General features: G+C 42.6%; 1 protein-coding gene across 5 annotated transcripts in view; it reads right to left on the bottom strand.

The window, feature by feature from the left end:
- Window positions 1-3,211: 3,211 nt before the first annotated feature.
- DERA (deoxyribose-phosphate aldolase) overlaps window positions 3,212-27,724 on the bottom strand; it is a 51,691-nt gene continuing 27,178 nt past the window's right edge. For 2 of the 5 annotated variants that reach the window (XM_072999771.2, XM_072999768.2), the window contains 3 exons: window positions 14,067-14,179; window positions 7,148-7,303; window positions 3,212-3,755 (listed from right to left, as the gene is read on the bottom strand). In XM_072999771.2, coding sequence (XP_072855872.2) covers window positions 3,699-3,755; window positions 7,148-7,303; window positions 14,067-14,179 — 326 coding nt within the window. In that variant the 3' untranslated portion in view covers window positions 3,212-3,698. Of the gene's footprint in view, window positions 3,756-7,147; window positions 7,304-14,066; window positions 14,180-24,317; window positions 24,979-27,724 lie in introns of those variants that run through there. The other 3 variants (XM_072999770.2, XM_072999773.2, XM_072999772.2) reach the window with 2 other exon arrangements.

The following is a 27,724-nucleotide window of genomic DNA, read 5'->3' as shown; positions in this document are numbered from 1 at the left end:
GACTGTGTGGACCACAGCAAACTATGGCAAGTTCTTAAAGAAATGGGAGTGCCTGACCACCTTATCTATCTCCTGAGAAACCTATATGTCGGACCGGAAGCAACAGTTAGAACTGGATATGGAACAACTGATTGGTTCAAAATTGGGAAAGGAGTACAACAAGGCTGTATATTGTCCCCCAGCTTATTTAACTTATATGCAGAATACATCATGCGGAAGGCTGGACTGGAGGAATCCCAAACCAGAATTAAGATTGCCGGAAGAACTATCAACAACCTCCGATATGCAGATGATACCACTCTGATGGCAGAAAGTGAGGAGGAATTAAAGAACCTTGTAATGAGGGTGAAAGAGGAGAGTGCAAAAAACGGTCTGAAACTCAACATCAAAAAAACCTAAGATCATGGCCACTGGTCCCATCACCTCCTGGGAAATAGAAGGGGAAGATATGGAGGCAGTGTCATATTTTATCTTCCTGGGCTCCATGATCACTGCAGATGGAGACAGCAGCCACGAAATTAAAAGACGCCTGCTTCTTGGGAGGAAAGCGATGACAAATCTTGAGAACATCTTAAAAAGCAGAGACATCACCTTGCCAACAAAAGTCCGAATAGTCAAAGCTATGTTTTTTCCTGTAGTGATGTACAGAAGTGAGAGCTGGACCATAAAGAAAGCAGACCACCGAAGAACTGATGCCTTTGAATTGTGGTGCTGGAGGAGGCTCTTGAGAGTCCCCTGGACTGCAAGGAGAACAAACCTATCAATTCTAAAGGAAATCAACCCTGAGTGCTCACTGGAAGGACAGATCCTGAAGCTGAGGCTCCAGTACTTTGGCCATCTCATGAGAAGAGAAGACTCTTTGAAAAAACCTTGATGTTAGGAAAGTGTGATGGCAAGAGGAGAAGGGGACGACCGAGGATGAGATGGCTGGACAGTGTCTGCGAAGCAACCAACATGAATTTGACCCAACTCCAGGAGGCAGTGGATGATAGGAGGGCCTGGTGTGCTCTGGTCCATGGGGTCACGAAGAGTCGGACACGACTAAACGACTACGACGAGGATAGTATGGGCTCAATACTGGAAAAATGAGAAATCTGTGTTAGAAGAAATAATTGTACAATTTTTTTTAGATTGTGCAGAGAGGGGTAGACTGACAATGACAATTAAAGGGAAAGAGGATTGGAATTTTATCAAAACTGGAATAAAATGTATGAGTGGCTAGAGCAAAGAAATAAGGTATAGAGACAAATGAGACATGGTATGACACGAACAATTTGATGTATGCCCAGTGAACATGACAAATGACAATGGAAATATGTTTTCATGTTATTAAAAAAATAAATTAAAAAACCCCCTAAGGTAAAATCCAGATTAATCACAGACTCCAAGATAGGAAAGGAAGAAAAGAAGAAAAAGAAGAAAGAGAAAAAAAGAAGAAAATGGGAGATAGGCTAGGTAATGGCTGTGACATTATATGTCACATTATATGTCACTATTTTCTCAAAGTTGATAAGATTTGGATAAGTATAGCCATGTCTTCAAGTTAGTCTTGAAGGCCCTCAGCAAGGGCCTTCTCTACAGGTAAGTTGTTCCAGAGGCGAGGGGCCACTGCCAAGAAGGTCCGATTTTTTGTTTTTTCCCACCAGACCTCTCTTGGCATTAGGCCCCCCAGCCGCCCGGCCTGACTGGAGCGGGTGATACGGGTAGAACTGGGTGGAAGAAGGCACTCTGTCAGGTATTGAGGGACTAAACCATTAAGGGCTTTGTATGTAATGGTTAGCACCTTGAAATCAAAATCCACCGAAGATGTAAGTGGGCGGACTGAACCACGGATGCTACCTGGGTCTCCATGGCAAGCGCCGGGTCAAGATGGACCCCCAGACTGCGAACCAAATTTTTTTGTGGTGAAAGTCAGCCCCCCAAAAGAGAATGAGTTCCCCAAACCACTGACATCGGACCCACACATCCGCAGGACCTCCATGTAGTCCGGGTTCAACCTTAGTCCATTTGACTGCATCCTTTGCAAAATGGCCTCAAGGCAGCGCCCAAGGGACGGAATGGCATCCACTGCAGATGGAAAAAAAGGAGATGTAGAGCTGAGTGTCATCAGCATATTGGTGACACAAAGCTCCACATCCCTGGATGACCCCCCCAACAGCTTCGTACCGATATTAAACAGGGAGATGATCGAACCCTGTGGGACCTCACAACTGAGGCACCATGGGACTGATACATTCTCCCCAAGCTGAACTCTTTGGGGACGGCCCTCCAGGAAGGACCAGAGCCAAGTGAGAGCCAGGCCACCAATTCCCAACTCAAAGAACCTCCCCATGAGGATACCGTGGTCGATGGTATCAAAGGTGGCTGAGATATCAAGGAGGATGAGCAAGGACATTTTGCCCCTGTCGGCCTCCCTAAGCAGGTCATCCAGCAGGGCGACCCATGCTGTTTCTGTGCCGTGGCACGGCCTGAAGCCTGACTGAAACAGATCTAGGGCATCGGTTTCATCCAAGACAGCCTGAAGCTAGTCAGCCACTACTCTCTCAACTACCTTGCTAAGAAAAGAAACACTGACAATGGGCCTATAATTGCCAATGTTGTCCGCCGCCAAGCTTGGTTTCTTTCTAATGGGCCTAATGAGTGTTTCCTTAAAGGCAAGAGGAGATCAGCAATGGTCTCCCATCCAATTGATCAAAACCTGCTTCAGAGACTTGACGACTGTTCAAGAAACGGAGCTTGCAATTCAGCCTTTGAGGTCTGAAGAGGAAGGCCTCCTTCTCTGCTCTGCTATTTATATTCTGTTGTAAATGCATACCCAGAAGTACAAATCTCAACTGAAGGAACAAGACAGACGGCTTCGGAGGTGCAGCTCAGAGCCAAAAGCTAGATGTGAAACCCATTCATACAACTGCTAAAATGACTTATTCCAAATTTCACTGCAGAATGCAAAGAGCAGGGGCGTTTGTGGGCTTTAACAACTTTGCCTTGTAGTTGCAGTTCTCAGCTAGCATCCTCTCGAGGGTCTTCTGAGCAGAAAGTCCCACCCGTGCGATAATGTGGGGCTGCACTGCTTGTGCCAGGTTTCATCACTGTGCAAGCAGAAGCAAGTGTTCTCCACGGAGATCACCATTTGTGCAGCAGCAAAAACTGTGCAAATAGTGTAACCCCCCCCCAGTCACAAAACTGGCCAGACTTTCTGCTCTGCAGATGCTCCTTAAAATACTTGCCTTTATTTCAGAATTCGGATATGTAATTCAATGAGTGCACTTGTGTCTTTTTCGGTCCCCAAAAGTGCCAGTAACAACATATCTTTTGATGCAAGAATGGACTGTTGTGCTTCGTTGTAATTTATTTCTATGCTTTTCCTGGTCAAGGTACAGAAATAACCACACATGCACCAAAAAAAGGAGCTAAAACCATCATTTGCTCATCATTTCCTGATATCCACTTTTCAATTAATGTGGAAGTCAAAGAGCCACAGCAAAATTAACTTTGCAAATCTTTGCACTCCAAAGCTTCCCACGTTTACCTTTAGAATTCAGGGCACTGGTTAATGGAATCACTAGCCCTTTTAATCCTTTCATAAGCACTTCTTGGGCTCGGCTGCAGGAAAAGATTCAGGGACATTGTTCCCTTAAGCCTTCCCCGTGTATCCTCTTGCTTTCTTTTTTTTTTCGTATCATGAATTAGTCACCGGTCTAAGCCATAGGCAGGTCATAGTAAGCCGCATATCTGCCTGTCACGTGGTGGTAAATCTGCAGAGGGGGGAAAAGTTTACCAGAGCAATTAAAGAAAAGCAGAAATTAAACAGGTGGAACAAAGCCAGCAAATTAAGGGCAGGTTAACAAGAAGGCGGATGCCATTTATAGACAGTTAATTACTCACATAGATTAAAATAGTGCTTTTATCCCATTTTTCTGAAGCTGTTTCCTTTGAGTGAGAAACGCAAGATAGTATCATTTCACCCTTACACTGTGAATCCATACACTGTTCTCTGCTTCAAGCAGAATGGAATACATGGACTTTGTGAGGTAAGTTAGGCTGTGAAAGAATGTGACAGGGAGCGGTTGTTGTAGGCTTTTCGGGCTGTTTGGCTGTGTTCTGGACGTTTTTCTTCCTAACGTTTCACCAGTCTCTGTGGCCGGCATCTTCAGAGGACAGGAGTTAGAACTCTGTCTGTGTACTGGTGTAGTGTGTGGGGTCATTGAGTATTTGTAACTGTGGGATTAGGTTTTTGTTCTTTTTAGGAGATTGGGTGTTTCCTGTGCTCAGGGAAAAAATATACACCCTGATCACAGGGAACACCCAATCTCCGGAAAAGAACAAAAACCTGATCCCACAGCTACAAATACTCAACAGTCCTACATACTACACTAGAACACAGACAGCGTTGTAGCTCCTGTCCTCTGAAATTGCTGGCCACAGAGACTGGCGAAAATTTAGGAAGAACAACCTTCAGAAGATGGCCAAACAGCCCAAAAACCTACAAGAACCATCAGATCCCGGCCATGAAAGCCTTCAAGAACACTCACCCAGGGAGCTTCATAGCTGGACTCGGGATATGAACCCAGGTCTTCTTCATCCTATTCTAACCACTCTACTGAAGTATCGCTTCCACCTTTGAATGTTGGGCGAGGACAAGATGTGCCCATGGGTGATTCCCTCCTTTTGGATTTCTAACCACGAGCCCATGAGGAGCAAGACGACCACTGTCCTCAGTGAAATTACAATTAACTGTACCTGGATGGGAAGACTTTGGCCATTCCCTCCTCTTGAAAAAGTGACATATATTTCTCTCTTCTGATATCACTGAGAATCTACTAATTCTGTTCCTTGCAAAGCTAAAGCTGTACTGGTCTCATCACTGGCCAGTCTTCCAAGTACCCCTCCTAGCTTGAAAAAGTTACTTTTCTGGAACTCGGCCAGAATCTGCAGACATGTATTCCTGGGAGTTACTATTCAAAAAAAGGAACTCTTCTACCACAACCCCCCACCATCCCCAATTCATGCATCCTGAGGATGGTTTACATTGTATGCTACCATATCTGGAGTTCCCCTGGCTGGGGGGAAACTAGTGCTGAATGGAAAGCTGTCTCACACAGTGTGAAGGATGGGGTGGAAAAAGTTGTTCTCACAGAGTAGAGCAACATGCAATACAAACCCCCCACAGAGATTAGGGATTGGCCTTGGAGCAAACATATAAGTTTCTTCATGCCAGCACAGCAACAACAATTATTCTTATTATTCAGGTCCACGACATGGCTAAAGTATCAGGTGTTGATGAACAAGAGAATGGGTGTATATCTAGCAAACTGACACGAAGGAGAGGGCCAAAGAAGGAAAGGAAATGGAGGCCGGGGTATATAAGAGAAGAACGTGTAATGATTTCAGTAACAAACAGAAAACGTGGAGAATCATCTCTATGGATGAGAACTTCCACACATGGACATCTAGTATCACCAGCAGCCATGCTGGCTGGGGGATGCTGGGAGCTGAGAACTAACTTTCCCAAGCTGTAACCATTTCCCCAGGATCTTAGTGGCCTTCACATCTGGACAATCTTAATCTAGGCTTCCAGTTTTCCTTTTCTCTGCCATTGCTAATAAGATCCAAACATAGATACTACATATGATACATATACCGGTAGTTCCCAACATTGGGTCCCCAGATGTTCTTTGACTACAAATCCCAGAAATCCTGGCCAACACAGCTCGTGGTGAAGGCTCCTGGGAGTTTTTGTCCAAGAACGTCTGGGGACCCAAAGTTGGGAACCACCATCCATCTCTCTTTGTCTGATATTCTTTGTGGGAGAACTGTTGTCACTCTTAAGCTTGAACCATCAACTCCAATCTGTGTCTCCCTCTTTTCCAGGTAACCTAGCACAAAGCATGATTCTACATCCATGCCACAGCTTTGTCCAAGCCCTTGGTGTTTCCAATTCTGTTGTGCAGCGCCGTGTTTATCCAAGCTTGGAAAAGTTACTTTTTTGGATCACAAAACCCAGAATCCTCCAGCTGGCATGTTCTGGGTTTTGTGGTCCAAAAAAAAAGCAACTCTCCCAAGTTCGGGAGTTTAAGCACATGTGTGATCAGAAACACATGGTAGGAAGGTTGTGAATACAGAAGGTCCTGAGATCAATTACTGGTGTTTCCACTTGAAAGAAGCAAGGAAAATAAAAGTGTGCCTAAGATCCTGGTGCCAGAGAAGATAATATGGAGCTCAAAAACCAAACTGCCCCTACCTGGCTGGGCTAAAGTACCTTTCTGTACTTTCCCATACATACTACCCAATCCTTATAACTGAAGACTCTAGGGATTAAACCTTCAGCAGATAAAGCAAATGTGGCACAGACTGCTTAGAGTGGTTGAAATAACCAGATAAGCGGGGTATAAATAGAATGAATGAATGAATGAATGAATGAATGAATGAATGAATAAATAAATAAATAAATAAATAAATATCCCCCCCAGGTAGTTTCTACAGCCCTTTGTTGTCCAACACACACACAAAAAGCTGCAAAAATGTTATTTTCTTTACCCAGGATTGATGGATTTACAGTATAACAGGATGTAATCTCATCCAAAATAAACCTCAGTGAAACGAAACCAAAAAAAGGTTCAACAACACTCTGTTTTGGGTTTGTTTTTTTTGGGGGGGGGGATAACTTTTAATTTGAGGGTTTGGGGTTGCTTGTAAAAACTTCCTCCAGATTCTACGAAACTGCCCATCCCCAGTAAAAAAAGATGTACTGAAATACAGCCCCTTTCATTAAAATCAATCTATTCTTTTTAAAAAGGGGGGGGGGAAGATGCAAAAAGACTCCAGAATATGAAGAGGAACTTAGGATAAAGGGGGGGAAAAACAGATGGTGGAGGCTGAACTTTGTGGCATTGCAAACACACAGCATGCATACTGCTGCTGAGTTATTGCTGCATGATGGTTAATATACCACAAAATGAACATATTGTTTCTATGCAGGTTTCCCCCTTCCCCAGGAAAGAGAAGACCAAGAAAAACTAATTGGTTAACATCAGCAATTAAAAGTTATTCCAAGAGCCATGTAAAGAAACTGAAGTTCAAAACTGGAAAGTTTTTTTAAAAGAATCTATTGGAGAGTATTTGTCTTTAAAAATAGAATCAGTAAAACCTTAACCTGTCTCTCGATATCTGCCAGCAATGTGCTGGCGCCCAGGCGGAAGAGTTCCGGTTTTAGCCACTCGTCCCTTAGTTCTTCTTTCATCAACGAAAGCCACGTCAGGGCGTCTTTGGCCGTGCGGATGCCTCCAGCAGGCTTAAACCCAACCTTGATTTAAGGAGGAAAAGAAGGAGATAAGTTCCAGAGGAAATAATCTAAAAGAGCTAGGAAGTTGGTTAAAAAATAAAGCAAAATGTGCAACATATACATCCCCATAACACTTAAAGCATTCTCTGGGTGGTTTACCATTTAACTATTCAGGCAACACATTGCCCCTGCTCCCATCCAGCAAGCTGGGTACTCACTTTACTAATCTCAGAAGGATAGAAGGTTGAGTGAACCTTGAGCTGGCTAACTAGGGTTGAACCCAGGTCATGAGCAGTTTTGGCTGCAGTAGAGCAGTTTAACCACTGTGCAGAGAGCTAAAAGCCAAGTGTCCTGAGTCTTGGCCTAACACTTGATCCACTACAGTACTACACCACACTGGCTCTCTAGTTATAGGGAGGTATAACTAGATGTCAATAACCCCAATGTCATTTGAGAGAGCAGGAAAAATTATGGAGAAGTTTAATGAAGGAGATCTCCACAAAATTACAGGCAGTTGCACTGGGTGAGCAATGATTACAGGCAGAATTGTTTTGGGCACAATGTTTTTCCACAGAATATGTTTAAGAACAGAAGACTTAATGGGACTCTGGCATAGAAGCTGTGTTGTTTAGCAGGCGGGGGGACATCTATTTGGTTGTCGCTGTTCCTTTTTGATGGTGTCTTTTTAGATCTGTTTTTATGCTGAAATCAAAATTTGTCATGATCTACCTGCCCTGTCAGCTTCCTTGGGAACTCTATTTGGGTGGAAGTTGGTTGTTGTTTAGTCCTTAAGTCGTGTCCGACCCTTCAGACCCAGAAAATTGGGAAAGGAGTATGACAAGGCTGTATATTGTCCCCCGGCTTATTTAACCTATATGTAGAATACATCATGCAAAAGGCCGGACTGGAGGAATCCTAAACTGGAATTAAGATTGCCAGAAGAAATATCAACAACCTCCGATATGCAGATGATGCCACTCTGACGGCAGAAAGTGAGGAGGAATTAAAGAACCTCTTAATGAGGGTGAAATAGGAGAGTGCAAAAAATGGTCTGAAGCTCAACATCAACAAAACAAAGCTCATGGCCACTGGTCCCATCACCTCCCGGCAAATAGAAGGGGAAGATATGGAAGCAGTGACAGATTTTACTTTCTTGGGCTCCATGATCACTGCAGATGGTGACAGCAGCAACAAAATTAAAAGACACCTGCTTCTTGGGAGGAAAGCGATGACAAACCTCGACAGCATCTTAAAAAGCAGAGACATCACTTGCCGACAAAGGTCCGCAAAGTCAAAACTATGGTTTTTCCAGGAGCGATGTATGGAAGTCAGAGCTGGACCATAATGAAGGCTGACCGCCAAAGAATTGATGCTTTTGAATTGTGGTGCTGACTCTTGAGAGTCCCCTGGACAGCAAGGAGATCAAACCTACCCATTCTGAAGCAAATCAACCCCGAGTGCTCACTGGAAGGACAGATCCTGAAGCTGAGGCTCCAATACTTTAGCTATCTCAAGAGAATAGAAGACTCCCTGGAAAAGACCCTGATGTTGGGAAAGCGTGAGGGCAAGAGGAGAATGGGATGACAGAGAACAACAGTGTCATTGAAGCCACCAACATGAATTTGATCTAACTCTGGGAGGCAGTGGAAGATAGGAGGGCCTGGCATGCTCTGGTCAATGCAGACAGGCAGTTTGGAGATGGAACAAAAAAAAAATTGAAAATATTAGAGGAGTAAAGCTCCCAAAATGCCCTTGTCTTTGTAATTCTGGGAACTGCAGTATAAAACTACAAACCTGCACACTTTGGGTTCTTCATGTTCCCTCAGATTTTGAATGTCCATATGATAACCATTTAATTTACGATAGCCATTTAGTTTATTCTTCATTTAAACAGAACTTATTTGACAAACAGAACTTATTTGACAGAGATTTGTATAAAATCCTGTTAGCTGAAAGCCTGTAGTTCATGCAGATGTTCAGGACTTCATAATAATAAAGAAATTAGATGTAAACTGAGTTCATATACTTCTATTTAATGCAGACAATTTTATCTCTGAAAAGAGATTTCTAAACGGTTTCCTTAGCAAACCTATTTGGCTGCCTTACAGATGCTTTTCTAGCAAGGCGTTGGCTAGTAAAAACAGGTTAATGTAGAAATTAAACTTCTTCCAAGAATAGAAGCTGGCACAAGGCTAACATTTACTGAACGATAAGCTGCGGTGGTGATACGGAAAGTATGCAGCATAATGGGAAATAATCTTTTCCTGTCATTATTGAAGGACACACACAAATTGGTTTTTCTGTTGGGGAATCCCCAGTCCTGAGAAACTTATTACTTTTAATAATATAAGGCAACAAGGAAAAAATTCTCAAGATGAACTTATTAAACAAAATAATGAAACGTTATGAAACAGCAAGGAGAAAATAGCCAGACATTTTACAGCTCTTGAATGGAACCTTTATGTGTATGTGTGTGTGTGTACACACACATGTCCATCTGACTGCCATACAGTATATAATAAAAATACAGCCAGAAATCCATTGTGTAGCTATGCCAGTAGAAAAGAAAAGGCACAACTTGCAGCAGCAAATTGCCACTAATAAAAAGCCACAGTTAGATTTCTCATTGTACACCAGTGGTGCCCAACCTGGAATCTAACCAGCTACCTATAAATTAGCAGCAATTTGCCACTGCAGGTTTCAACCCTTTCCTGGAATAACTACATAACAGGCTTTTGACCTCTCTCTCTCTCTCTCTCTCTCTCTCTCTCTCTCTGTGTTTTTTTCTCAAATATATTAGGCAGCATCTTAATGGTGTTTGGGTTCACTGTGTATAGCATGCTGTGGCTAACTGCAGCTAATCAGAGTAACTTGGGTGTTACTCCTTGCAACTAAAAGTAATGCAACTTAACTACATTACTCACTACCCCAAAGCAACTAGTCACAAGGAGCTGGATTACTCACAATTTTCTCCTGTGGAACAATGCATTTAGGGAATTTACCAGATTCAAAGCTTTGACCCCGAGACACAGATTTTGAAATTCATTCTCTGGATCTGAAGCTCTGACCCTGAAGTCTTACGACATGGGATGCTGCTAATCTGACAGACCTAATAAGGTCTTGGGTTTCATCCTGATGTACTGCAGACCATCCAGAGATCTATCAAAAGATCCAGATTCAATCTTGCCCCATCTAAAGAAGTCTTGAAGACAGACAACCACAATTTTTATCTCTAGGAAATGGCATTAGTAGGATTTTCTTGGTTGTGAGTCAAAGTAATGGGGTTTCTCTTGGTTACAGTGTGTTTGGGCGTAGGTTTCAGAAGAAAAACATAAATTCCCAGTTGAAGCCATCCTCCATGTAATCACAGCACTCTTCATTCTTCTGTTATACTCTGGCTGAAATCCAGCAGCATAATGCGCATCAGGCAAGGCTGATGATGTCATCAGCTATGACTTCTTCTTCTTCATTTGGCAAATTAAGAATTTCCAACATCTTATCCCCACTGGTAATGAGGTTTCCTTGGGATCCCTTTCATTGCCAGGGAAGTATTGGGGGTCCGCAAGACTGCAGGCAGAAGTCTTTAATTACTGAAAACCACTGGGAGAAGTTTACTGGCAACAGTGGTTCCCAATGGCTGCCCCACAATCCAAGGGATCCCGAGGAATCTTTAAAAGCTTTGAAGAGGGGGACTGGAAATTTTTGATTTCTGAAAATTGACCAGTGATGTCATTAGCCTAGACGCCGTTGGATTTCAGCCACTTTATAAGGAGGAGCTCTAGGTGACATAAGTGATTTCCCTCTTATATCTGTGATTTTCAGTTAAGAGAATCGCTTAGTCCCTTTTGGCAAAAAAAGGATTTCTATTTCGCTAAGTTGCTTACCCAGACAATATAGTTGCTGACCTAGAACCAGACATCCTGGAGAGTGAGGTCAAGTGGGCCTTAGAAAGCCTGGCTAACAACAAGGCCAGTGGAGGTGATGGCATTCCAGTTGAACTATTTAAAATCCTAAAGGATGATGCTGTTAAGGTGCTACATTCAATATGCCAACAAGTTTGGAAAACTCAACAGTGGCCAGAGGACTGGAAAAGATCAGTCTACATCCCAATACCAAAGAAGGGCAGTGCCAAAGAATGCTCCAACTACCGGACAATTGCACTCATCTCACACGCCAGCAAGGTTATGCTCAAAATCATACAAGGTAGGCTTCAGCAGTATGTGGACCAAGAACTCCCAGAAGTACAAGCGGGATTCCGAAGGGGCAGAGGAACTCGAGACCAAATTGCCAACATGCGCTGGATTATGGAGAAAGCCAGAGAATTCCAGAAAAACATCTACTTCTGCTTCATTGACTATGCAAAAGCCTTTGACTGTGTGGACCACAGCAAACTATGGCAAGTCCTAAAAGAAATGGGCGTGCCTGACCACCTTATCCATCTCCTGAGAAACCTATATGTGGGACAGGAAGCAACAGTTAGAACTGGATATGGAACAACGGATTGGTTCAAAATTGGGAAAGGAGTACGACAAGGCTGTATATTGTCACCCTGCTTATTTAACTTATATGCAGAATACATCATGCGGAAGGCTGGACTGGAGGAATCCCAAGCTGGAATTAAGATTGCAGGAAGAAATATCAACAACCTCCGATATGCAGATGATACCACCCTGATGGCGGAAAGTGAGGAGGAACTAAAGAACCTTGTAATGAGGGTGAAAGACGAGAGTGCAAAAAACGGTCTGAAACTCAACATCAAAAAAACTAAGCTCATGGCCACTGGTCCCATCACCTCCTGGGAAATAGAAGGGGAAGATATGGAGGCAGTGACAGATTTTACTTTCTTGGGCTCCATGATCACTGCAGATGGAGACAGCAGCCCCGAAATTAAAAGACGCCTGCTTCTTGGGAGGAAAGCAATGACAAACCTTGACAGCATCTTAAAAAGCAGAGACATCACCTTGCCAACAAAAGTCCGAATAGTCAAAGCTATGGGTTTTCCAGGAGCGATGTATGGAAGTGAGAGCTGGACCATAAAGAAAGCTGACCGCCGAAGAATTGATGCCTTTGAATTGTGGTGCTGGAGGAGACTCTTGAGAGTTCCCTGGACTGCAAAGAGAACAAACCTATCAATTCTAAAGGAAATCAACCCCGAGTGCTCATTGGAAGGACAGATCCTGAAGCTGAGGCTCCAGTACTTTGGCCATCTCATGAGAAGAGAAGACTCCTTGGAAAAGACTTTGATGTTGGGAAAGTGTGAAGGCAAGAGGAGAAGGGGACGACCGAGGATGAGATGGTTGGACAGTGTCATCGAAGCAACCAACATGAATTAGACACAACTCCGGGAGGCGGTGGAAGATAGGAGGGCCTGGCGTGCTCTGGTCCATGGGGTCACGAAGAGTCGGACACGACTAAACGACTGAACAAAACAAAACAAAAGTTGCTTTCTAAATTCTCCAAGAAACATCCTGCTCGTGGTAAAGGCTTCTGGGAGTTTTAGGCCAAGAACATCTGGGGAACCAAAATTGGAAACCACTGGTTTAACAGGACAATGGCATCATTCCTGACCTTTAGGATGAAGGAGACAAGCCTCCAAATAAACTAAATTTTTATACATTCCATTTTTTCTTTTGCCTATTTGCAGATCTCCTTTGAAAGGAAAAGGCCCCTTTAGCTCTATATTACAGCCGTCCTATGCACTGTACTGATTAAAACGTTAGGCTAAGACTGGACAAACCCGGATTCAAATCCATGCTCTGCGAGCAAGGAATCCTACACTAGTTGATTGGTCTGATCTACTCTGCAGGAATGTTGTGAGAATAAAAGGGGCAGAACCAGAACCATATAAGCTATGATGATCTCCTCAAGAGAAGAGCAGGATAACAAGGGTAATAAATGCCCTTGCCATTTTAACATGCCATTTTAATGTCATCACCCACACTTGACAATGACATCGTTTTCGAGAGCTCAGTCCAATAACCAGTCCTGATTAGAAGAGATCCACTGAATCAAAGATGGACTCAAGGAGCTCCATTCATTCCATGAGTATACTAAATAGCTCAGTGCTTTGGGTAGCTGTCTGTGGAGCCTGAGGTTGGGAGTTCGATTCCCCACTGGGCCTCCTGTGAGCTGAGTCAGCCTGTGTGGCCTTGGGCAAGCTGCACAGTCTCAGGGAGCACCAAGAAGAAGGGAATGCTAAATCACTTATGAGTATTCGCTACCTAGAAAACCCTGAAAAAGGTTTAACATAAGTTTGAATTGACTTGACGGGATACACTTATTGTGCACACAGCGGTGCCTCACTAGGCAATGATAATCTGTTCCACTGAAATCGCTGTTTAGCGAAATCATCGTCTAGCGAAAAGCATTTCCCCATTGGAATGCATTGAAACCTGTTTTAATGCGTTCCAACGGGGAAGAATCGTCATTCTCTAGCGAAGATCAGCCATAGGAAAGCCACTTTGCGAACTGCTGATCAGCTGTTTAAATAGCTGTCTTGCGAAGCTTAGGTCCCGAAAACACCCGTTTTGTGAGCGCAGAGGGAGCTGTCAAAATCGTTGTCTAGCGAAAATCGGTTTGCGAAGCAGGGACCAAACATTGTCCAGTGAAATTCCCCCATAGGAATCACTGTTTTGCGAATCGCTATAGCGATCGCAAAAAGTCAATGTCTAGCGAAAAAACTGTCATGCGGGGTAACTGTCTGTACTCTAGTTGGGGCTTAACAATTAAGATTCAGCCCACAGCCTTTCTAGACAATGGAAAGAGAGGTGTGGCATCAAATTACCTTGCAGCCAGTCTTCCAATAGAAGTCTCTAATAGCTCTCACCATGACCAAACCGACTGGAAAGGTAGCATTCACAGCTTCTTTCCCCGTGGAGGTCTTGATAAAATCAGAACCTTGGGAAAGGAATGAAAAAGGGATAGAGAAAGGAGAAGAGAGTAAACTTTAAGGCAAGAAATTATTATAAATCTCAGCTAAAGCTTCCTTTTAACTTATCATATAAAGTATTTTTCTCACCCACCCCTACCATCCTATGGAAACAACCTACAGCAAATCTGGAACAACTGGTCACCATGCGGAATTTTGTTTCGAATGCTCACTGGTGCCATTTTCTGGGAAACTCCATTCCAATCCATTTTATCCCTTTGCACACACTATCCTCTTGTCAGTCCATTCCCTACGCCAGTGGTTCCCAACCTTGGGTAACCCAGGTGTTCCTGGACTGCAGTTCCCAGAAATCCTGGGCAGCACAGCTGTTGGTGAAGGCTTCTGGGAATTGCAGTCCAAGAACACCTGGTTTGTCCAAGGTTGGGAACCACTGTTCTATGCCTAGAGTGCTAAAACAACTTAGCTGGCTTTGGGCACCGTGCACATGACTTCAAGGACGATGTTAGCTGCTGTGTCTCCCAGGCAGCGAAGTGTCTTGAGCCAGCCCTACTCTTGAGTTACTATGGCTTTATGAGGTCTATTTCATGTTAGGAATCTGAGTCTATTCACCGTGAGCAGAGAGGAGAGTTTCAGAATCTATCAACCCTATCTTCTGGTTTTGTCACCCTCTTGGTTCTGGACAGCCAACAAGCCTGATGAGATTCTGCTCAAAAATCAGGAATCCCACTTTAAGCTTTTTACTCTCCCAAAAATGGAATGGGAGATGGGAGCTAGAATGCATCCGTCTACCCACAATAAGTATCTAAGAGTTCTTAATCCTTGGACAGACCCACAGAACCTTCAGATTCACGATTAGGTCACTGATGTAAATGCAGGTCACTGGGGAAGAAGAATGGGACAATGCTACAACACTCCTCCTTTCAGGGCTTCCCAGAAGGAGCCAGTCGAACATTATGGGGTGCATATTGCAAATTTGATAGACTTTTGGCCATCACAGTCTGGGGCTCTCTCCATGTGCATCGTGTATCAAGTGATTGGACTAAGAAGTATCATTCCTGTTTATTCCTTTGTTAGAATTTCAAAGTTTATTCGCCATAGTCTTGAAGGCAGGGGTGAGAAATGTCAGTCCAAGGTCCAAATCCAGCCCTTCTAAGGCTCCCCGAGGAACTACATTTCCTTTCCTGTAATAACACTACTTGGTGGTTTCCAAGCCTTTTTAATGTATCTCCCTCCCCCCCTCCCCCCCGGCATTCTAATCAGTTGAAATGTCTCTCTTGAGGCTTAATTAAGAGCACTAAATCATTCTTAAATACACTGCTAATTTTGGATCTACCTGCTAACTTCACGGCCCTTGAAAACCTCTGAAACAGAATCTGGCCCTTTGGCTCTAGGGCTGAGTTGGATCACCTTCAAATCTTGAATGTTTTGGGCTTCACCTCCCAGAAGAGCCCATATCATAGAATCATTGAATTGGAAGGGGTCTCTAAGGTCATCTAACCCCTAACCCCCTGCTCAATGCAAGAATTCAAATCAAAGCAGGTCGAGCAGATGGTTGTCCAATTTTTTCTTGAATGCCTCCAGCGCTGGACTGCTCACCATCTCCGGCGGTCATTGGTTCCATTGTTGTACTACTGTAACAGTTAGAAAGTCTTTCCTGATATTCAACCAAAACCTGGCTTCCTGTAACTTGAGCCCATTGTTGCATGCCCTGCACTCTGGGATGATCAAGAACAGGTCCTGCCCCTCCTCTGTATGACCTATCGTATCGCCCCTCGGTCTTCTTTTCTCAAGGCTAAGCCTGCCCAGTTTTTTCAGTCGTTCCTCCTAGGGCTCGGCTTCCGGTACCCTGACCATCCTTGTTGCCCTCCTCTGGACTCACTGCAGCTTGTTGGCATCCTTCTTAAAGTGCAGTATCTAGAAATGGACACAGTACTCTAGATCAGTGGTTCTTAACCTTGGATTACTCAGGTGTTTTTGAACTACAACTCCCAGAAACCCAAGCCAGCACAGCAGGTGGTGAAGGCTTCTGGGAGTTGCAGTCCAAAAACACTTGAGTAACGCAAGGTTAAGAACCACTGCTCTAGATGAGGCTTAACCGCTATGATCAACAGTAAAAGATAACGGAAGTGGAAGCCCAAGCATTAGAAAGGCCAGAAGTTCCCCATCCTTGCTTTATGAGAGTGACCAGAAAACCTTCCTATGAAAGAAGCTTCTTATTAGGTATGGTGGGCCATTTGCCCATCAGACCCAGTAATGCTTACTTGGTCTGGCAGCAGCTCTGCAGCTGTCTTTTCTATCGCCTTTACCAGAAATGGAATGAAGATCCTTTGCATTCAAAGCATGCCTTCTACCGCCGCGTTACAGCTCCTGACTGAGCTTGTTTTGTAAAGTTGATGACCAAAGTCTTTTCTGTCCTCTTGAGACAATGAAATCAAACTTCCTTGCACCATTGTACACTTCACCCTCCTCCCCTCTTATTTTCATTTAATTGTAGAGTTTAAGTCCTTTAGTACAATACTTCCCACACCACCGCAACCATGCCATTCCCCCTCATGCCTTTCAATGTAAGGTAAGTCAAAGCTTTTACAAGTCTCGTAATTAGAAATCTCTATGGTATAGTTTCATTAAAAACTTTCATTAAACAACATCTGCCCTTGTATAGGGTCTTCTAATCAATTTGGTCAAACAGAAGGGCTTCTAATCGTCTGTTGATAAAAATAGAAGATGAAATTTTAATTCTAATAGATTAACCACAAATTCAAGATAGTCTTCAAAATCCATCTCGCTCTATTCTCCAGTGGATTTAACGACTATTCAGCAACTCATTACTAAATAGAACAAGATGAACATTTTCCAGTTCATTAAAGAAATGTACTATGTATTTTTGCATTGTCCTCATGATTCGTTACAGGGAGTCTTAATTACAAGATAATGGATAATGGTTATTAAACGCAGACTCCAATAATGAAGCTCTATTCATTTGTGAGCCTCAGAGACCGCAAAGAGGGAAAATAAAATTACTAGCTTCAAAAGATTAACGGATCAAATTATTATTCAATTTTGAAAATCTCATTCAGACTTTTCAGAAACAGGAAGGGATCTTTTTTTTAAAAAAATACTAGTATTAGGACTATGGTGATGCACTTATTTTTTAAAATAAAATAATATCTTAAGGCTATTAACAGAATAATCAGCTTGAGATGTGATTATCAAACATACAGCCAATTTAGCAGCATCTTCTAACAATGAAAACAACACATTTTTTATTCCATGAACAAATACTATTTATGATACAATCAAGGGCCTGCTAGCAGGATTCCATAAAGAATAGAGAAGATGGATTCTGCCACTGAGCTTTACAATATAAAGGTATTATTAACATTTTATATTCCACTAATGAAAACTGGGACTTTGAAGAATAAGGGGTTGGGGGGTAGAAAGCCAACTACTGTTTTAAAATGGAAGCCATTAAGTATAGCTCACGCTAGCTTTATAAATAAAGGTGTTCCTAGTCATATTATTCACCTGTCAATGCCCCTTTTTTCTTTCTTTCTTTTAGAGTTATAGTAATAATAAAAAAGGACAAAAGTTTAGCCAAATAGAAAAAGAGCAGCATCTGATCTCATAGCAAAGTGCAGTTCTGAGTTGTTCACTGGAGAAATTCTGTGGTATCAGGCCCAGAACTTGGAAGTTACTTATCTGAACAACAACACCCCAGATTTCCCAACCATTGTGGGCATTGTCCAAAACATTATTTTACGAAGTGCAGAATGGTTTCTAACAGAACGTCAGCTAAAGGAGACTTGGGGGTCTGTAACCCTATGTGTAAAAGGAGAGGCAGCAAATCATTTCCCTTTCTTCTTCCTGGGATTTGCAAAGTTCATGGCATTGATATTCCACTTTTTTTCCCAAGATCTCAGGCAGAGATCCATGAAGGGGTTTTACCCTCCTTACAACCTATGAATCCACATGAATCAGGGCCCAAAACATCTGTTCTGGAAGCAGCCAAAAGAAGCAAGAAAAGAAAACATTAGGTAAAGGTAAAGGTTCCCCTTGACAATTTGTCCAGTCGTGTCCGACTCTAGGGTGCAGTGCTCATCACCGTTTCCAAGCCATAGAGCCAGCGTGGCCAGCGTAAGGAGACACGGAGTGCCGTGACGTTCCGACTGTAGTGGTACCTATTTATTTACTCGCATTTACATGCTTTTGAACTGCTTGCTAAATTGTTTTATCCCCGTTCCATAAAAATAGCTCTCAAGGCAGAAACAAGCATAACTAAAAACCATTTACAACAAAATAACCAGTAAAATCACTGTAATAAACAAAACAGTTGAAACTGAAACCCCCCCCACACACACACACACAGAGAGAGAGAGAGAGAGAGAGAGAGAGAGAGAGGATAATGACTGCATCTGGGGAAGAAACTGGGGTGGAGGACATACACCATATTCCATAAAACCGAAGTGTTGCAGCTTTCATTCGTTAGTTGGATCATATATTAGTTATATGCTGCTTTCTTTCCATTGAGCTTAAGGCAGTATCCATGGCTCCTCCCCTCGCCTTTCCATTTTATCTCATAACCACCCTGTGAGGTAGCTAAGGCTGAGTGAGAGTGACAGTGCCAGGGTTCCCAGCAAATTTGAAGTCCAGTGGGGATTAAAATGTGGATTTACCAAACCCCAGTCCTTTGCCATATCACCACGGGAGAAACGAAAACGCTTCACAGCTAGACTATTGTAATGTGCGATATGTGGTGAGACCTTTGAGAAGGCCTTGGAAGTTACCACTGGTGAAACTGCATTTGTTACATATCTGCTGAAAGAAATACACTAGCTACCTAACTGCTACTAAACCACATTCAAGGTCTTGCTACTGACAAGAAAAAATTAATCCTGCTAGGCCTGCAATGTAGAAAGAGTGCAGCGGTGCCTCGCTTAACGATTGCCTCGCTTAACGAAGAAATCACTGTACGATTAGGTTTTTGCAATCGCTTTTGTAATTGAAAAACTATGGTTTAAATGGTTTTTTTCCCGTTTAACGATGATCGGTTCCCTGCTTTGGGAACCGATTTTCGCTTCTTCAGCCAGTGGCCATTTCAAAATGGCCACCGGCTGAAGAAAATGGCCTCTGGCTGTTTTCTAGGATGGATCCCTCGCTTTACAGGCACCAAAAATGGCCACCATATGGAGGCTCTACGCTGGACGCGCAGGTATTCAGCCCAGTGGAATGCACTGAATGGTTTTCAATGCGTTTCAATGGTTTTTAAAAATTTCATTTGATGATGTTTTCGCTCTACAGCGATTTCGCTGGAACTAATTAACATCGTCAAGCGAGGCACCACTGTATAAGCCATAGGTATGTCTATCTCCTCCTCCCCACCATGTCCCTTCCTTCCGCCATGCCCCTTCCGATCAAGGTATCTTGGGTTGGTAAATGGTAGCTGTTTGCATCATTAAAACTGGAGAGTAGTATTCAGCTAGCTATATCCAAGAACAATATTATGGCCCCATTATTAAGCGGTAAAGAATAATAAAGCAGCATAGCAATCACAGAGTAATCGCCATCTTTATGTTTCAAAGTGCTACAAACACCCTGGGGACGTGATTATCTCCTGATAACCTCAAGACTGCTTATAGTTGTTTTGCTTTTAATAATTAAGAATAAGGACACCATCTGCAATTTAAAATAATGCAAAGCGATCTGGCTGGGGCATAATCTTTTGTATCACCGTTTTCATGGCAATCCTTTCACATCCACTAATGGAAGTCCAAATTGGATAACCTACAGTAGGATGCTTACTAGCGGTGTGCACACTTGCGTTTCTGGACCTACAGTTCCCAAATTCCCTAGGCAACATTTCCATGTGCATATTGTGAGCATAAAGCTGTAATCTGGCTGCCACAGTGTCCATGACTTTAAAAGGAAAACATCAAGAAAAGCATGTGAAACTTCTTCTACATAGTGATTATTGTTATGGGCCATCAGGTCGGAGTTGACTTGCAGACATCCCAATATGGCTTTCAAGGTAAGTCAGATATTTAAGGAGTAATTGCTCAGTGGTTTAGGCTGCTGAGCCAGAGGTTGGGAGTTTGATTCCTCACTGTACCTCCTGTGAGAAGAGCCAGCCTGTGTGGCCTTGGGCAAACTGCACAGTCCCAGGATGGCCCCAGAAGAAGAGAATGGTAAACTGCTTCTGAATAATCTCTACCCGGAAAACTTCGAAAAGAGTTGCCATAACTCATAATTGACTTGATGGCACATTATTATGGTTATAATTCCATGAACTGAGAATCTAATCTATAGCCTGTTGTTACATGCTCCATGTTTAGCTCCCTTGGAAGATACAACCAGTAGGAATACAACAGCCATTTTACATCTGTGCTGAAGAAATTATCTCTGTTGCCTCTTAGTTGACAAGACATGTTCAAGGTCAAATTAAGCCCTGGACAACCTAATAACTTATAACGACCCATCTCCCTCTGCAGAGTCATGTTAGATCAAGATGAGATTCATGCAGGCCCCTCTGTGTTTCTAAAGACCCCGGCCTGCCTTCCTGCTGGAAAAAAAAAATCTCCATCCAGAAAGGATGGTCTCTGACCTTATTCTGCAAATCTACATTGGGAAGGAGAGTCCATACAAAGATTAATCACTGTCTAGTAATCTATAGGAGGGATGGAACCACGTAGGATGGCCGACGTTGTCATTTCCTTTCTGCTGACAATTCAGTGGATATTGGTATAGAAACCTTTCCACCGCCCAGGGTGAGCCTACCACTGGTCTCCCATCAAGCCACCGGACTGAGTTCACACAAGCCTACATTTCACAAGGTTGTAGTCTTAGACATTCCCACACCAATCCCTTCAACTTATATGGCAAAAACTGCAGTGTTTCCAGCTACTTAACTTTGATGTTTGCCATTGTCAGCACTAAGTTGTGCACTGATTTTATTAATAAAAGCCTATTGTCTACCAAACTTGCAGGAAAGTTGCTGAAACGGGGGAAAAATGAGCTACTGGAAACGGATTGAGAAAAAATATCTTACACTGAACAAAGCAAGCTGGAAAATTAGTCTCCTTTATCAGGCTTTGAAAGTGCTATGAATTTTAAACATAACTTTTTGAAAAGGCAGATATAAAACACACACACAACCAAGAGCATCACACTTCAATGTCAACTTGAGTGTTATTTTTCAATGGTTTCTGATAAAAGCAGTTGAAGTGCAATAAAAATGCATGCCTTGAAGGAAGGCAGAAGTGATTTTTTCCAAGCTTTGAAACCTTTCGGCTTGGAAGTATGAATGCCTACGCTCTGTTCTGTGCCAAACCCCCAAAGTCTACACCGAACAAGTTAAAAGTCTTTGGTCAGAAAAAGTAATGGCACTCGCAAAAGCAAATGTATGTGTATGTTATTTATTCTTACGATGCTATCGGCAGACATGAAACACTGCAGAATCATATAACAAGAAACAGATACCTGCCCCAATGAGCTTACAAATTATCTTCTCATGGAAGGTAGGACAGCCATAAGAATTGGGGAGGGGGAATGAAGAGATATGGGGTAGCTATGCACAATGTACTGCTAGATAGCTCAGTGGTTTAGGAGGTTTGGAGTTTGATTCCCCCGTGTACCTCCTTGACAAGGGCTTGACTCAATGATTCATAGGGCCCCTTCTAGACCTGCAGTTCTAAGATTATTATTAATTAGAGTTGCCCATGCTTAAATTTATTTTGATTCCGAGTGAGAGAACAAAGGCACAATGTATTGCTTCTTAATCCTCAGAACTTAAATACATGAAGTCTCAGAAGTCTTTCATTAAGGTCTTCATGTTATATAGCTTGAATACCATGTCATAGACACATTATTTATCACTGTAAAAGAACATACTCCACACTCCAAAAAAATGCATTTGGGAATTTAAAAAAAAGGGGGGGGGACAGCTTCCCTCCCCCCCCCCAGGTCTTTCCATCTCTAATCCTCGTCCTCAGGCTTTACATGAGAGATGCATTTTGAAAGCAAGAAGACATTTCAAATTGTTTTTTGAAGGTTTTTTTTTAACCTACCTCATCTAGCACCATTCCCAGTGTGGCCAGCCAGATGCCTTGTGGAAGCCCACAAGTTGACCATGAGGGAAAAATCACCTTCCTTGCTTATGTACATCAGCAAGCAGTCATGAGAGCAATACTGCCTCTCATAGAGAACATAATACATCACCATCATGACTAGTAGTCATTGATAAACTTTTACTCCATGGATCTGTCTTACTCCCAGTCAAAAGCCACTCAAGATGGCAGCCTTGGCTACATCTCATGATAGAGTTTCACAACATGTTGTATAAAAGTAGCGCTTCATTTCTTCTCTCTTGAATCTCTCACCACTTGGCTTCCCAGGATGCAACCCTGAGTTCTAACTTAGTGTGAGACAGAGGGGAAAAAATATCTCAATCCACTTTCTCCGTGTGTTAATTTATTCATTCGCACCCTTTCTCTGACAACGCATACCGTGCATTCTGAAAACTATAAAACATGCTTTTAAGTTTTGTAAAGTACTTGGCACACACACAAAATATGTCTGGTAGTCATGTAATCATTTGAACAAAGACTAAAGATTACTTCATGGATCACTTTCACCAACAAATAGTTTCACCTCAATACTGGATAAATCCCTCACTCTAACTTGGCCTGATTTCCAAGAACACCACACTGCGTGAAACTGCAGCTATGGATACACCATATCTTGCAGGCAGAGGCTACAAAGAAATTCAGGGGCAAGGCCTCAGTGGAATCTATCTGTATCTGGAATGCGTTCCCATCATCTCAGGGCACATAAGACTTTCCAACAAGGTTTCACACGCTACTATAAACTTGACGGCCTTGTTAGGGCTCTCTGGGGCCAAAATAACTCCTTGTGATATAGCTCATGTCTGGAATACTGTAGGACAGAAATCCCTTAAAACGGGGGGTTGCTTTGTCAACAAGGGCCACATTCATCCAGGGGGGCCATATGCTGGGAGAGATTATAGTCAAAGCCAGTGGCACCGAAGGACAGATTCCAACAAAGGTGCTACCCCTTCTTTCCGTGGACCACTTCTTCTGTTCCCCTCTTTCCTCCCTTTTGCATATCCCCCAACCCCCTCATTCTTCCTTCCTGCTGCTGGGAGAAAGGCTGTTTTCGCCAGAGGTCTGAACTCTTGAGAGATGCAAACGTTGTGTTTCTGGACTCAAACTCCCAGAATTCCCCAGGCACCAGGAACACAAGTCTGTGCACCTCTAGTCTGAACTGAAAGCTAGCCCAGGGTTTTTTGGCGTTAGGCCAAGGCCTACATGAAAAGAAGCCAGAGGTTGCAACTTCTACGTGAAAACATTATGTTCATTAAAAGAATATCTCTGCCCGTAACAGATACATACACATGTGTATATAATATGTGGCAAGGAATACTAAATGTAGCTTCCCTTTGGTGGCTCTATCGGTCAGTAAGCAGCACTGTTGTGTTTTATATATATTATATATGTTATATATACAGTGGTGCCCCGCTTGATGATTACTTCGTTAGACGAGGAAATCGCTTGATGATGTGTTTTTTGCAATCGCTTTTGCGATCGCTAAATGATGTTTTAAATAGGAAAACTTCGCTTGACGATGATGGTTCCCTGCTAAGGGAACCGATTTTTGCTCTACGACGATCAGAAAACAGCTGATCGTCAGGTTTCAAAATGGCCGCCGGCTGTAGAAAATGGCTCCCCGCTGTTTTCAGGACTGCTTTTTCTCTCTACAGGCACCGGAAAATGGCTGCCCTATGGAGGATCTTTGCTGGACGATTAGGTATTTAGCCCATTGGAACACATTAACCGGTTTTTAATGCGTTTCAATGGGTTTTTCATTTTCGCTTGACAAGAATTTCGCTTGACAAGAATTTCGTTCTACAGCGATTTTGCTAGAATGGATTATCCTTGTCCAGCGAGGCACCACTGTATATGTGTGTGTGTGTGTGTTTGCGTGCGTGCGTGCATGCGTGTGTGTGTGTGTGTGTGTGTGTGTGTGTGTGTGTGTGTGGCTTCTCTTAGACTCCCATGCTGGTGACTCACTCGACTATCATAAAAACAAGAATCCAAAAGTTCAACAAGACTAAGGATATCTAAGGGAAAAAAACAATAGAAACCAGGAGCCCATGTGCCACCATGCAATTCACCATGCAATTCTGGATAAAACAGAATTTAGACACAGATCTATGTGAGATGACAGCAACCCTAAGCAAACAGAAGTATCTTCATGGGGCATAAAGAGGATGCCACAGTTGGACTTCTTGGAGAAGGTACTTCACAGATGAGAAGCCACCATCCAAAAAGTTTTCTTTAATATAACCAGCTATATAAATTCAAGCAACATGGGGTACTGGGAGAGAAACCAAAAGGGATTTCCCCCAGTTGACCACAAAGGATCTGGGCAAACATATTTTATTTAAAATATATGTACTCTGCCTTTTTCCTTAAAAGGACTCAAGCAGAAAGTGGTCCTTGAAGGAATACCTGAATGTTTTAACAAGAAACTTCCTTCAAACTTCTGCCCTGATTTTAAATTAAGGAACTAAAGAATCACATTTAACCTTTTTAGATTGTCTACACACCATGCTTTTCCAGATAGATTTGAAATAAGAGAAGAGATTCTCTGTTCCTTCGTTTCGTATGGTATTCAAAAGGACAAAAGCTTTCTGCAGATGAGAAAGGCCCATTTACAACTTTTTCTTCTTTCAGGCACCGTTCTAATTTGTATCTCTCTCCAGCCCCAAACATCTTAGCCCGTGAATCTGGCTCTGAAGAATAAATGAAACTTATTTAACAACTTTGTATTAAAATAGTCCATCACAATCATTAAAATGCAATCCCTGCCGAAATCACACACACACAGACACAAAATTAGCACACGCTATATTAAATATTTATAGGAATACTCATATATATGTGTGTGTGCATATGTATAAGATGAAGGCTTTGTACAAATCTTGTCAGAAAAATCAGTTTTAAAATAAGAGGTGGGAGTGTACATTTTTTTTAAAAAAGTTTCTTCTTCATTCCCCGTAACTTAAATTATCCATTTAAAAACTCCCAGCATCTGTTCTGTGGCAGCTGTAAGTAACATTAACCACATACAGATAATTTATATCTTTTCGTTTTATTAAAAAGTAAACAGGACCCTTTAAATTATTTACCAGCATATTAACATAAACACAAGAGCGACAGCATCTTGGTTTCGGGGGAACATTGCCTCTTACTTCTGGCATGCCGAATGATCTAAGGACCCCTTACATCGCACTGAATTGCAGGTCTTCACATGTTGTTGCCTCATCCCATTTCAAACAGCCGAAAAAGCTTAGAAATCCTACATAACGTATCAAACCCACATCTGTAAACGGATCAAAAGCAGAAACGCACTGCTAACTCCGCACAGGCCCTGTGAGTTGTTTTTCTGTGTTTTTTAAAAAGTTGTTTGGTACGTTCTTTGGTTTCTCTCTCTCACACACACATAGCTTTAAAGTTGTTTTAATCTCTTTTTGGCCTGTCAGTTAGAATATTCGGTACCCCCAAAAAGAAAAGTGTGTCCTACAACACAGAGGCAAAGACTGGACTGATGGAAGTTGGAAAGTAGCAGCTGGCTATCCTTAACCTTTTAGGAGTGATACCAGTGCTATGGCTCATTTCATATACAGTGGTGCCTCGCTGGAAGAGGATAATTCGTTCCGTTCAAATTGCTGTTAAGCGAAATCCTCGTCAAGCGAAACGAAAAAGCCCACTGAAATGCATTGTAATGCGTTCCAATGGGCGAAATACCTCAGCGTCCAGCAAAGATCCTCCATAGGGTGGCCATTTTCCCGTGCCTGTAATGTGAGGAATCCGTCCTAAAGCACAGCGGGCGGCCATTTTGAAACCTGACGATCAGCTGTTTTTGATCATCGTTAAGCGAAAAATCAGTTCCCGAAGCAGGAAAAACCCCATTGAATCATCATTTAGCGATCGCAATATCGATCGCAAAAACTAATTGTCAAGTGATTTCCTCATCTAACGAAGTAATCGTCAAGCAAGACATCACTGTACCTCTATTTTCAGTGATGTAGGTATCTAGCTGCAGAGCCAGCAGTTGGGAGTTTGATTCCCCACTGTGCCTCCTTAACAAAGGCTGGACTCAATAATCTGTAGGGTCCCTTCCAGATGTTGAAGTTCTCAAATTATTATTACTATCAAGGCCACTCTTGCTTCTTTTACTGTATAAACCAAGGATGGGTAATGTGTGTCCCCTGGGCAGCAGGCAGCCTCCAATGCCACTTTTGTGGCCCCAAACAATCCTGAGACCTTCCGGCTCCCAGAATTTTAACTTTTTCAAATTGCTCAGTAAGTCTCCTTTTGCCCCCTAAGAGGTATGGTAAGGGGCAATTCTGCCATCTTTCGAGAGGCCCTCAATGCACTTGGAGTTCCCCCATAGCCCTCCAAAATTTATTTATTTATTTATTTATTTATTTATTTATTTGATTGATTGATTGATTGATTGATTGATTGATTGATTGATTGATTCATGCCCCGACCATCTAGACTGAAGTCTACTGTGGGTGGCTTTTATTTAAATTTTAAATTATTTCACTTTTTAAAAAATCATCCACTAGATGGCACAAATAAACTTTTTCATGCACAATCTTACAAAGGGTACAACTTTATTATTTCGCTATTTTTAAAAGCCATTTAAAAAAATTAAATCCCTTTTCCATTTAAGAAAAATCCACTAAGGCAATCTTTACAATACCTAACCACTACATGAATAATAAGAACAGTAACAACAACAACAACAAGTAAATAGTTTTTTTAAAAAAAAGATTGTTGTGCTTTGTTGTTTTTAAATGTGTTTTTAGTATTGATTTTATTTACCATTTTTAATACGATACCTGTTTAATTCTTTTTTTAAAATACTGGCATTACAGAGGGACACGTACCTTGGTTCAGAGGTTTGTGCTGGTTTGTATGCATGGTGCCAGATGTTCCCTCCCCCTGCCTCGCTGGCTGGATCCCCCACTCGCCAGCTGTAGTGTGCTCCTTTCCTTCCTCCTTTTTGGCTGTTCAACCAGTCACTGGCAGGAGCACGGACTTCCCTGCCCCGCCTCCTTGGCTGATAAGCCACTCAGACAAGGAGGCAGGACCGACAACCTCATGTTCCTGCCAGGTACTGGTTGAACAGCCAGATAGGAGGAGTAGAAGACTGGTGAGTGGGTCATGGCCGGGGAGGCGTGAGAAGGGAATGTGTGGCGTCCATGGTGCCGCACATACAACCTGGCATGAACCTACAAATCGAGGTTCGTGCCCATTTCTAATTGGTATGCTTACTGGTTTTAGGTTTTAAATATTGTCTTTTTAATGATGTAAGCAGCCTTGGGTCCTTTTAAGGAGAGAGGCAGGGTAAACATATTTGAAATAAATAAATAAAATAAAGTGCTCTCTTTGGCCACGCTGTTCCTATTAAACATCTGCCATGACGGTGCAACACTCTGGAAAAAATGGCTCTCAGCCCAAGTGAGC

The sequence above is a fragment of the Pogona vitticeps genome, chromosome 5 (genome assembly GCF_051106095.1).
Source record: "Pogona vitticeps strain Pit_001003342236 chromosome 5, PviZW2.1, whole genome shotgun sequence".
NCBI lineage: Eukaryota > Metazoa > Chordata > Lepidosauria > Squamata > Agamidae > Pogona > Pogona vitticeps.
This window is presented reverse-complemented; position numbering and strand designations above follow the sequence as displayed.